A 13,284-nucleotide genomic window follows, 5' to 3' on the forward strand; every position below is an offset into this window, starting at 1 on the left:
GTGATCTGTACGTGCGGTGTGAGGCCTTAATGGAGCTCTGGGAATGACTGTATGTGGCTGTACAGCTCTGTGGTATTGAATAAGTACCTCTGCTGTGAATTTCCTTTCATTTTAACCAATTTTGAGACCTCAATGGTCCAAAACTTGGCCTAATTCATCCCTACACCTTCCTTTTCAATTTTTGAACACCGTCTTGCCCACCTTCCAGGTCCCCCGCCTCCCACCCATTTTGCAGCTCGCCTGATACAGTCAACCTCAGTTTAAAAACTATCTAAAATGGCGGGAAACTTAGTTGTTGGCTACTTGCACAGTGGATGCTGTGGAAGATAAGGAATTGGTGCAAAACGTGTGAAAATTTGGTACACATAGCTTCAACCATTGGTGAGCTATAACACACTAAATACTTAAAACCGGCATTTCTCGATACTTTTAATAGGCAATAAGCCCGGTTTTCCCAGACTGGGTCACATATTGGCTACCGATGAGCACTGTGTACAAGGAATGATTTACTCACTAATAATACTGTCTTGATGGTTAGTTAATTCATTGTTAGCACATTTGTTATGCACGAACGAGAGGTACCATCATCAATGGCAAACACTCTAACCATTGTACCATTTCGCATCATTTAGACCGGTGTAGCAGAAGTGTCTGATATTCATTGTTGAGTGGTGCAGCGCTATAATAGTCTTGGTTAGCTTAATCTATTGGCGAACAAGCGTGTGGCATAGATACTGACTCAGCCCAGCAGTTGTACTGCTTCCCATTCGTTCAGATGAGTGCAGTGTTGTGTGTTCATTTGTTCCAGAGTAATTTACTTCCTTGTCAGTCCTTGATATTATTAGCCTTGCATTGTGACTTCCTGTGTTGGTCTGGTGTATGGTTTCATTTGAAGTCTTTAAACTAATTAGTGGCCAGACTGTGTGGCCTAAGGGAGGTACTTAGCCATGTTACAATTATTTGTAAACCAGTTTACAACTGCCTTTGATCTGCCCACACACCATACTACAAAGAACTGTCATTGGTGATCAAGATACTCTAATAGAGCAGTCACTAAGTAATAGGTAGACTAGGGGTTGAGTTTAAAATTAATTTTCAGGTTTAAAATTAATTTTCAGGTGGTGATGAAAACATTGCCAGTAAGTGCAGGTGCATGTAATAAACATTAAAAGGGTCTAGGTAACTTAGACACCTCCAAAATCCATCACAAAAGGGTCTAATAACATTTACTCTAATAGAACAGTCACCAATAGACGTAGTTAAACACGGTAGGGTTTTTGACATATGCTATGTTAAGCAAAACGCAATACTTCTGACAAAATAATAGGCTAAAAGTTAAAGAATTGTATTCAAAACAAGCTGGTTCCTATTTAATGTTCCAATCACATGATGATCACATGGTGTTATTACTATCACTTGATGTTGTTTACAGCTGGCCAAGAGAGCAGAGGTGAAAGCAATGGAGGGAATGGTCAGTAACCATAGTAACATGTTCAGTGGTTTAACATTATTGTTACAGGTGCAGCCATAGGAGTGTCGGTTGTCGTAGTGGTCATCATCATAGTTGCCATTTTTATCGTTACTGGAGTATTGTTCCATTATAAACTGAGGTAAAGTGATATTATGTGAGATGTTTTTTGTATAAGTAAAGATTTGACCAAATGACCCCGAGCATTCATTACACCTCAGAAAAAATATCTGGTTTATTATACATGAAAAGTTTGTGTCCTCAAGGCATAGCTAGGATTCTCTATTGAAGAGTTTGGATCTGGAAATGGAGAAGATCTGGGGTGCTTCCCCTTGAGCGGTTGTAGATGAAAACAATGTATAGACAAAACTCACCCTTAGGCAGTACAGTGGAACCTCAGTTATCCGAACCACTTGCAGGGGTGGTCCATAAGCCTGAAAAGTCCATATTTCTGAAACTGTGTATAAATAACATTAAAATAGCATAAAGAAAAAAAATTTAAATATCAGTATGTTTAACCACCCTAATAGAGCAGTCATTTCCGTAGTTTGGTTAACTGAGAATCATGATAAGTGGTGTCCGGATAACTGAGGTTCCACTATATTATTAAAATGAGTTGTGTATGCATCTAACTAACACATTGCTATTTCCGCTGCTTATAAAAACTACAAACCTATTGCAATAAGATCTTCACTTCCAGTTAACATACTGATTATCTTCTAGCACATGGGCCTCTTATGCACCTGATTCTCTTAAACTTTCTTCTTAATATAAACATTATTACAGCCCTCCTGTTGACAATCAACAATCAACTCCAGATGTCTTGTGCTACATGCTCACCTCATGACAATAAACAGTCAACTATAATACAGTTTATGCTAACCTGACACTTGTATAACATAATCACTAAAAGTTTATTGTGGCTGTTACCTTGTAACTAACTGCTCTTTGTCATGTCCAAGTGATCATGTGATACATCCATAAAACAGCACCTGATTTAATTGTTGATAATTCCACCATCAATACAATTTGATCATCAGTAGTAGCACCAGTGTACCTACCAGTAACAATCAATGATGTGATTGCTGGTGTCATTAAAATGGGGGGTTTACCTTAATCCCTGGTCTATGCCCTTAGTGTCCTATTTTAGGAGGTTTCAATGTTACACACAGAGGTATAAGTTTATTGTAATCCAAATGACATGTTATGTCCTTCCTCCCATCAGGTTGCAGAGGAGACTGATAAGGAGCAAATCATTCGATAGTCCTGTGTACTCTGTTGATGATCAGGTACAGTAATCACTAGTAGCATAATGTTAATATATGGTGTGCTCTATTCAGAATGTAATACTGCCTGATGCAGACGAACCGATGGGTAATTCATTACCGGGAGAATGAAATAAAGTGAGTAGAGTATTTATACAACTGATAGGCATAGCTAGTGATAGTTGTACAGTAACCGTTTCCACCATAATCTTTAACACTTAGCTTGTGTTGTTGTGTTTGCCAAAGTTTAAGACTCTGGGGTTAAAGCCAGCGGCGTAGGTCAAGTCTTGATCAACATGTCTCATCTACAGTACACAATCAGCATATGTGATGATAAATATTGAATCAAATAAAGTAAATGGCTGAGCAAAATACGGTCATTTTTGCACATTCCTCAAATTCCATTTTATTGTTTCTCCATTATCTGTAGTAACAAAAGGGTGGACAGCCAAAGTTTTAACCTTTCATGATGTATGGTCTTGGAGTTATAGTGCTAGACAGTTGGAACAACAAGAATTACAATATGTACAGCTGCAATACAGCAAATAAAATTACAAGTGCTTAATTAATTGATCATAACTCATGGCTTAACAAGTTATGATAATAGGACTTAGCTCAATTTGTTCACTGCAAATTGACAAATCCATCAAGGTTGACAAATCCATCAAGGTTTAGACTCTTTTTGTGGTGGATTTGGTGGATTTAGGAGGTGTCTAAGTTACTTTGACCCTTTTCATGTTTATTACATGCACCACCTGAAAATTAATTTTAAACCTGCAACAAGTGGTACGGGTGGAGTAATGGCTTGTTTCTACTAATGAACGCTACATTTCTCTGTTACAAGCAGCTGTCAACAATGTTAAGGTACAACAACTACATAAAGGGTCTAAATAATTTAGTAACCTGATGGCCCTGTAGTAGCACCTTCACTTCGCTCAGGTGCCACAACACAGGGCCATCAAGTTACTAAATTACTTAGACCCCTGTGGTCTTAAGTCTAACTATTACATAGTGCTTACCCTGTACTGGTCTGTATGTGCAAAGAAGAAGGCTATTTTTTTAAATGATGACCGTAAACTCTATTTCTATCACATAATAAATACTCACGTGTATTTGTTGTATGACACAAATCTCCATGAAAAGGCAAATCAGTTGGTGTAAAGGTTTTATTGGTTTGAGCCTGTGTACTGAAGCCATTAAAACATGTGTAAGTTTTTACACTGCATGCGTATTAATTTTTAAGCAAACTCAAGTATTGCAATAACAGCAAGAGCTCAGCTATTCATATATACAACATATTTACAAGGTTTCAGAGTTGATATACTGCTCTGTTTAAATTGAACTGGCTACCCTCTGGATTATTTATGTTGGCAATACCAACTAGTATACTGCTATTTGTACAATATCCTGTAATAATTGTATTACACTACACACTTGTAGGACCTACTTATTACTGTAGAGTGTAGTTATAATAGCTTATCATTGTTGTTATCTTATCATTGTTGTTATCTTATCATTGTTGTTATTTCTTCCCTACAGATCACCAATATGCACACTGCCATAATGTAATATAAAGAGACTAATAATATAATGATAACATGTACAGTATAATAGGCCAGTACATGATTATAATAATGATGATGATTTCCAATCTTGTATAATTGTAGTTCACTAGTAGTTGTGTAGCACACAGAAGGAATTGTATACACTAAGATATTTATGATACACCATACACACCAACCTTAGGTAGAGTGTTTTAGTGTATACTGTATGGATGGAAACTTTGGCCGGGGGTAAACTTTGGTGAATAGCAAGCTACATCGCATTTGGCAAAATAAACTTTGGTGAATTCAAGCTCAACCTATAGCTATAAAGATGCTAATTGCAGGTGCTACAAGTAATTGGCAGGTTAAACTTTGGCGAATTTGTAGCAAATCACCAAATTCACCAAAGTTTCCCACTATACGGTAACATACATGGCTTGTTGTGTATAATATACCACCACAATCCTTTCTACATGTACAGGTCACTATGGTCTGGTTTACTTTATAAATATGTACACACTACAGAAGGGACTGTAGGGTAGGTGCATGTTCTCAAAGATGTGTTGGTAGAGCAGTGTTGTGTGAAAATATGTCATTTGCGATACAATTATGGAACACCACACAAATTACACTTCTTAATGACATTTGTTTCTATAGATAATAGTGCCATCACAGATTTGACCTTTGGTGATCTTTACAGTCATCTTTGCATTGAAAATTCATCCTTTTTATTTTTCTGCCTGAGACATTCTTTTACATGGTTAAAACATGGTTTCAAATTAATGGTCTTGTTTGAAGTAATAACTTTGAAGGTGACTTTGTTTCAGTTATGACCATTAGCCATACCATGTCATTTGTGCATTTTTTATGATACAGATATTTTATAATATACAGTTAAGATGACAAATGATTTGGTATGCTAGTCAATAGACTTGTATAGCCATTCATGCGTGTGGCCATGCAGATTTGCAGAAAGGTACATTTTCCACACATTTTGCATACCAGCAAACAAAATGATGTAACACTTGACTCCTTATACTGATTAACTTGCTCTTAGTATCAAACTGTAGTCAGATACTGTAGCTACACTCATGGAAAATTTCAGGTGGTTTTATGGATCATTAAGTTATGAAGCTTTAAACTTTGAAAAAAGGGTAAAATTTTGTGTGTGAAAAAGGTACCTTTTTGCAAATCTGGTCACATGTGTACCCTGTACATCTCATTCCTACTATCATCAACATGATGAAAAAGCAAGCTATTTCCCAAGACTATTGCAAGTACAAAAGACACTAATAATAGTTTTGGTGTTAATTAAGTGTTAGTGCACATTCAATGTACTTATGTGAAAAGTTACACAAAGTCATACCTGCATGCCCTCTACATGCAGGACTTATTGCCACAACCTTATATAATTAATGTCAAAAAGTTAAACATGAAACTGTAGCTGAAGTGTTTGGTGGGTGCTAGGCAGCAGTCTATTATGTGTTTTAATCTTCCAATTATTCTTTCTGGAAATTCTTTTTAAATTTACCTATCATTCCCAAAGTCATTCCTGAGACAGGAGTTTGTGCAAAAACAAGTATATTAGTGTGAGTATTACATAAGTGACTGATATGGACTTGAAGGTGACTGCTCTATTAGAGTATCTCAATCTTTTCAACTGTTTTTATGCTTGCACTGTTTCAGTGTTGCATCCAAAAGATTTTTGCATCACACTCCAAGAAAAACTTATAATATTGTACTAACTATTCTCACTGCTTGAAATGTCTTTGTTTACTACAGTGGTATATCCCCAGTATATGGAACAGTTAATTGTTTGTTATTTTAGTAGTTTTTCAGTAAACCTGCATTCACTGATGTTTTACTGAGAGTTTAAAACTTGGTAAAACAATTTATGTTCCATATACTAAAAGTTACTGACACTTTACTATGGGTACAACTACAGTAAAGCAGCTTAACAAATCAGTAAACTAAGAACCTTCAAGCAGTGTCTTAGCATTAAAAAAGTACAATTAATGCAGATTTGAATTACCAACTGCATGCACAGGACATCATGAGTAAAAAGCTCATGACTGCTACCAAGCCAACTGGAGCACTGCACTGCCATATCTCAACAAAAAGTGTTTTAAAGCCATCACAGTATAAGTTCAATGGAATAGGTGTTTAACTGTGGTCACGTTTGCATAAAAAAAAGTTTCACCAAGTTAGGTGTGATGGCTTTTCAAGTCACATGTATGGAAAAGCTATAGCTATTGGCCAGACTGCAAGAGTAAGTATGGTGTAGGGTAGTTGGGCACGAGTCAGGCATCATTTTACTTGTTTAAGCAAGGTGTTGACCTAATAACAATTTTTTGAAGTGAATAGTAGTTCATTTCACTCCAATTAAAGTTATGATTATTATTTTTAGTGGCAAAAATTCACAGAATTTATTTATCCTTAGGGCATAAATTACCAATATGCATTCACAACTCCATAACTTCCACATGCTTTAATTTATGGAGATCAGATATGGCTCAGCAGCAGTGGCGTAGATAACCCAGGAGGATTGGTTGGGCACCATTGTATGTGTACAAGCTGTAGCAACCAGCATGCAAATCATGCTGCAGCTTGGGGTGTCTGGGGGCATGCCCCCCAGGAAACCTTTTTGAAAATTACATACTGAGATTCAATTTGGTGACATTTTGCAGCTAAAATTTGTTATCTCTAGTAGGACACTAGCTGTATGAACATTTTGTTTACATTATAATTATTATTAGTGACGTAGCTGTAGAAGGCTTCATAATATTAGGGCTGAAACAGATACCCGTATTGTCCAGATATCTGGATAGTATTTCAATATCTGGATATCCGGATGGTATTTCAATATTCGGATAGTAATTTAAAGCCAAAAAGATAGTTTATAATAATTTAAAGCAATTTCATGATGATTTTGTTTGATACAAAGGCTTACACTGACTGTTATATACCACAATCACAATTGTTATATGAACACTATATATGCTTGCTTCTGATCTAAATTATGAGTACAGCAAGCAGCAAATAAGTTATGCTTTTATTGTAAGTGATGATGTCACTGTCCATAGGATATCCAGAAAGATTTAGTTCAGGATATCCAGATAGTAAAAATTACTATCCGTTTCAGCTCTACTTCATATTGCACCTCGTATTGCACAATTCACTATAGCTAGCTACTACAGTGAGTACCTGAGTTGGTAGGGCACTGAAAATGATTGGTCGGGTCTGTACCCACCTTAGCTACATCACTGCTCATCAGATTTCTTGATGAGTGGTGATGTGAGTGATGATAGAGCTATTATAATCAGATGACATGTTTAGGTACATAATACAGCAGATCATTGTTTTTTGTGTGTTTCACAGTGTAACAACACTGTATAATAATCATTTACTTTGAGTTGGCAGACTCTTAATCTAGCAAGTGTTGACACTTAACACATAAAATGATACTAAGTTTAGCAAATTTGGTTGAAAGTAACATAGTACTCCCTTGGGGTGTCACCATGGTAATGTACCCTTTTGGGTGGCATTGCCAAAAGCTTTATTTTTGTATAGCTACTGTAGAGATTATGAGTGCTAATGATTGCTTTTTGTACTTTGGACAAACATGTATTTTCATAGGGCAAGACATAATACCTGCCATCAAGTCAACCAGTTTGACTGATAAGCTACGTAAGGCTACAAAACTTAAATGGAGTTGTATTTCTATATGGTAAGGTTATAATGGCTGTGGGCACACTACTGACACAGTATAATCATTATTCTCAGGACATCACATGTCAGCTTATCTAAGGTTCTTATATCAAAACATGTTATTGGGAATTGTCAGCCATAGCTAATGGTCAAAATAAAACTATACACACCATCAAATTTTAGCTACCCTTAGTTCTTAGGAAGGATGTATAGCTAGCTATATATCTCAGTAGGTACAAAATTTAATGTTCAGTGGTTTTGTCATGGTTATGTTACTAGCGTACATGCATACAACTAGCTTTCATTTGTGGTCTAGCTAAACACATTGCAGTTGTATCCAGGCAATTCTGCTGGTTAACTTACCTGCACATTAGCTACCTGCAGAGAATGGCATAACACTTGTGTACATTCATAGATAATATCAAGAGTATATAGACAATACCTAGGGTATAAACGTTATCTATAGCCAGTATTATAATATGATCTAGTCACTGTGTATATGCTGCATTTGATGCTGCATAACTTAATCTCTAATCAAAGAGCAGGTCTTGGGTCCATTAGTGTTTTTGATTAACATGAACTCTCTTCCATCACAATTAACTAATGGATTACTATGGCAGTATGTAGATGACATGACCATTATTGTGCTGGTGCCACCCCAGCTGCTGTACAATCTGTTATGTATACTCAACTCTCAGCAATACAACAGTGGATTTCACAGAGTAAAACGAAAATTAATTTTTATTAGAAGTCTTCTCTGATGTGGTTTAAGACCTCAAGTTGCTCTACAAACTTTACATATCCTCCTCCTATCTCTATGATACTGTTGTGTTACATGTGATGGAGAAACAGAAATGTTTGGGGCTTATCTTTGACTGTAGTCTGTCGTGGTCTCATGTTGCTATTGTGTGTTGTAAAATGCTTACCTCCCACTGACATGATATTGACAACAACTTGATAAAAATGCTATTGGAATCCCTAGTACAGTGTTATCACAATTATCATACTGTGTTAAAGTTTGGAGATCATCAATTGGAGGCAATTTATTAAGAAAGAGACTTGAGACAGACTATAGAATTGTGCTGTAAGGCTGTGTTTTGCTAACTGAAACATGATGATGTGCACGTGTCCACATTCTATCAGAAATCGCAGTGGTTGCCATTAGGCCAACATTTATTATAATTTCTTGTTTCCTGTCCCCAAAAGAACATTCAACTAGTGCGGGCCGGTGGTTATAATAACTAAAATTTTATTATTTTTGTAAATCATTAACACTGCAAAAACAAGCATCAGATAGCCAGCTGGCTGCCTCAGTGAAGAGAAATCAACCACCAGTACAGTCAAACAAGCTGCAAAACGATTGGCTTTGCCTGTGAAACTCCAATAAACAATCATATTTGTGTGCTGAGCTTTATAGCTACATAGACAAATGCTGGAGGCACATAAATTACAAATAATTTCCATATTTAAAAATACCAATCACTATAATAATTACCAATGCAGGTGACAAAACTGGATGCAGGCTGGTGACTGGAAACAAGATAGTATAGTAGAGCAGCACAGTGCACATTTTGTGCACTTTTTGATACTTTCCACATAAATAGTAATCCTTGTGACATTTATTTTTTGATACAGAGGCACTGCATATTTGGCCTTAGGCAACCTTTATAGCCATTTTTGCATTGAAAACTTATCATTTTGTCTTTATCTCCCTGAAGCATTAAATAACACTGTTAAAACATGGTTTCAAATTAAAGGTATTGATCTAACAAACAATACGACTTTTGTTTGAAGTGAATATCTCATTCCACCACAAAATTATGACTACTTTAGTAATCATAAAATGTGTTGTCCTCAGGGTGTAAATTACCTGATGGGCAGTAAGCTTCATAGAATTCCATGGCTAATATAAATTATCATAACTTTGGGATAAAACCACTTATTGACTTCAAATAAAAATCAAGTAGTTTCTGTCAGCAAGACTAACCATGTTTAAACAGCATAAAATAATGCCTCAGAGAGGTAAAGACAAAAATGATGAATTCTTAATTTAAAAAATGACTGTAAAGGTCACCAGAGGTCAAATCTGTGATTACTCTATATCAAAAAATAGTTATAACAAGGAGTATTATTTGTATGGAAGTTTCATAATTGTATCACAAAGTGCACGAAATGCCCATTTTTTTTGTGCTATATGCCGCTCCACTAGTATATAACAAATGTTGGCCTTATCTTACTTCATTCAGTACAAACCACTATACTATCAATATACAGTCTGCTTAAATCAAGAGTTCATAATATATATATATTATGTACTCTTGCTTAAATGTATACTACTTGAGCCACCTATTGTTTTTGGCGGAACCTTGTACAAGAACATCTATATAGCTATATTTTGCAAATATCTGTTTAAGCCTTACCCAGCCGTACAACTGAACCCTATTAAATGGTAGAATGCACACACTGCTACCACTGTGACAAAAAAAAAACACCATTTCTTCCTTTAATGGATGTGCATGTCGACCCCTGAGTATTGTGGCTCATTTTAGCTATGAATATAATTATAATAGTGTGTGTGTGTGCGTGTGTGTGTGTGTGCGTGTGTGTGTGTGTGTGTGTGTGTAGTCCTTTTGTTTTGTTTTGTAGTTGTGTTGTAGCTAGCTGCATGGGGCTAGTGCTTATTCCCCTTTGGGGTGTGATCAAATGAGAGTCCACTTTTCAAAGTTCACAACCAAAATTTATAGAAATAGTTGCAAAACTAGGTACTGTTTCACTAATGTTGATTTCTGTGATTGGCGTTGGGGCTTTCTGAGATTGAATCCAAGGGTATTTTTGCTGTTTGTATACATGTTATATTTGAAAATAAACCGGCTGCTTAAGCAATTTTTAAAACTAACTACATATATACACTTTCTGAGATTGAATTTAAGAACAATTTTGAGAGTTGAGATATTAAAAACAAACTTATGGGTACTGGGTATAACACTTGGCTCATTCTCGGATATTGAATAAGGTAGGAATTTTGATAGTTGCATAATTATGTACCCAGAGAATTTTTTAATTAGGCCACCTGAGACTCAATCTGAGAGCATTTGTAAGGTTGTATAGCTATGCAATTTTTAACCTGAGATAATTTTATGTGACATAACAAACTGTCTTGTGATTGAAGGCATTTTTGATAATTTAGTGTGTGCATTTCAAAATACATTAATATCTACAGTGCAGTCAGTTGTCATTCACTATTTTAGGGGGAGTCTGAGGTTTTTAAGGAGGATGAAGTTCCCCCAACTCCCCCCAACTCCCCCCTAACTAGTCTCATGCCCAGACCACTTTTTCTTTTTGTGTGAGATTGGAGAAAAAGAAAATAAGCGGTCTGGGCACGAGGCTACCCCCTTAACCAACAGCCTTTGAATAAACACTGGTCGTTTTTGTATGTTCCTCTGGGCAAGGAAGAATATAGCTGTAGCCGATTTCCTAATATAAATCGAATCAAATCAACGTAGGACAGGTAACCGTAGAATAGAAAAGTCTTTATAGTATAAAACATATTGTATGTTGTAACTTCATTTTGTGTATGTATGTATGTACTGTAAGTTACTCATATTGTATTTGTGTTCTCAGGGCATAGCTGAAAAACAGCCTTTTTGGCTGATGCTATTAAATAAAGTTTTTTAAAAAAACAGTGTAAAAGGCACATTCGCTTTTCTGGGTAAGCGCGCATAGTCTGGTTGGTCTAAGTTTTAAGCCCTGTGATTAACAAACAAGGAGGTGAAGTATTTTACTTCAGGTGAACGCAGATGAATTATGGACGATTGAAGGCAAATTATGGGCGGATTTTGTGCTATACGACTGGCGCCTTCATAAGCTATATGTGCTGGAGATCGCTAAGGATATATTTCCCGTCGTTATACGGACTTGGCGCCACTCCCACCCATTACTCAACAGTTATCAATGAGACGTTGAGGAAAAATGAAGTGGTGAAGTCTATTAACCATCACGCGATCTCTGCTATCTATGCAAATTTCCTGGCCTCCAATCAGCCGATGGAGGATCGTCACGTGGTACACACGTGCCCCACCACAGGGGCAACAATGTTCACAGTGATAGATGGTCATGGAGGATGGTGGTGTGGAGAACATGTTAAACAACAGATCAGCAGTTATGTGATGAGTCACCTTCATAACATCTCCATTAAAGTGAAACTTGAAGAAAATTTTGATAAACTAGAAGATGTTGACTTTACTGCCACACCTCCACAAGCTAGTAGCTCAGTAGACAACATTAAGAGACAATTACAACAATCCTTCATTAGCTTGGATGACGATATTTCACAAGCAGCACTAGCTGATGTTAAACAAGTAGGTATTGGCCGATCACTGGAGTCACAACGACACATTTTAACAGCCTTTAGTGGTGCCTGCGTTAACACTGCATTATTGTATGGACAGGACTTGTATGTTGCTAACACCGGGGACTGTAGGTGTGTCCTGGGGCAGTTGGAGGATGGTAAATGGCGTGCAGTACCATTGTCCATTGATCAAGCTTTTGAAAATGACGATGAAGTATCTCGTGTTAAAAAGGCTCACCCTGGTGAAGAGTATACAGTGATAGTCCACAAGAGATTACTGGGTGGTCTAATGCCATTAAGATCATTTGGCGATGCTATGTACAAATGGAGTAAACAGCAGCTTAACATCATTTACCAACAAGTCCCTCCAAATTACTTAACCCCGCCTTACCTGACAGCAGAACCTGTTATGACTCATCGTAAACTGGACAAAAAAGATAAGTTTGTTGTTATAGCAACAGACGGCCTGTGGGAACGCCTTAGCAGTGATGAAGTCATTGATATAGTTAGTAAAGGCTTATCATCTAGTGATAACGTAGCTACTAGTTTACTAAAGCAGTCACTGGGTTCTGATGATGAAACTGTTTACAAACTACTAACTGTTGATCCACAGTATAGCAGGTGGTACAGAGATGATATCACCATTGTTGTAGTTGTGTTTAAATAGTGTTGTAATATGAGATGATTTATTGAGCTGTATATTGTGTTTTGTAGTACAGAGAAATTAATGAGGTTGAGACAAGTGTTAGATGTCAGGAGGTTGTACATTGTCTGTAAATGTTTAGTATGTTATAAGCATAAGCTGACTGGAACCTAACCACCTAGTACAAGACGGGGGTGACTACTAACAAAGTACCTTGATCTATGCAGTGTTGGGCAAGTTACTTTGTAAAAGTAACTAGCTAGTTACATATTATACATATTACTTGCAACTGAACTATTTAGTTACGG

General features: G+C 36.6%; 3 protein-coding genes across 4 annotated transcripts in view; all 3 read left to right on the plus strand.

Annotated features, from left to right (window-relative positions):
- LOC136256348 (very low-density lipoprotein receptor-like) overlaps positions 1–4,366 on the plus strand; it is a 129,849-nt gene extending 125,483 nt beyond the window's left edge. For both annotated transcript variants that reach the window (XM_066049282.1, XM_066049283.1), the window contains exon 26: positions 4,321–4,366. The gene's annotated coding sequence lies outside the window, so the exon portion shown is untranslated. The remainder of the gene's footprint in view (positions 1–4,320) is intronic.
- Positions 1–4,394, plus strand: part of LOC136256349 (low-density lipoprotein receptor-like) — a 43,835-nt gene extending 39,441 nt beyond the window's left edge. The window contains exons 18-22 of the mRNA XM_066049284.1: positions 1,433–1,471; positions 1,520–1,610; positions 2,694–2,757; positions 2,809–2,871; positions 4,273–4,394. Of these exons, the coding sequence (XP_065905356.1) occupies positions 1,433–1,471; positions 1,520–1,610; positions 2,694–2,757; positions 2,809–2,865 (251 nt within the window). The 3' untranslated portion in view covers positions 2,866–2,871; positions 4,273–4,394. The remainder of the gene's footprint in view (positions 1–1,432; positions 1,472–1,519; positions 1,611–2,693; positions 2,758–2,808; positions 2,872–4,272) is intronic.
- Positions 4,395–12,028: 7,634 nt separating this feature from the next.
- On the plus strand, positions 12,029–13,000 carry LOC136255301 (pyruvate dehydrogenase [acetyl-transferring]-phosphatase 2, mitochondrial-like). Its single transcript, XM_066048028.1, has one exon. It carries the CDS (start codon positions 12,029–12,031, stop codon positions 12,998–13,000), a length of 972 nt encoding a protein of 323 aa, XP_065904100.1.
- The last annotated feature ends 284 nt before the right edge of the window (positions 13,001–13,284 follow it).

Source organism: Dysidea avara, chromosome 5, assembly GCF_963678975.1.
Source record: "Dysidea avara chromosome 5, odDysAvar1.4, whole genome shotgun sequence".
NCBI classification, from domain to species: domain Eukaryota; kingdom Metazoa; phylum Porifera; class Demospongiae; order Dictyoceratida; family Dysideidae; genus Dysidea; species Dysidea avara.

Bases quoted from the DNA above. Each gene is read 5' to 3' on its own strand.
- LOC136255301 (XM_066048028.1), top strand. From the start codon at position 12,029: ATGGAGGATCGTCACGTGGTACACACGTGCCCCACCACAGGGGCAACA.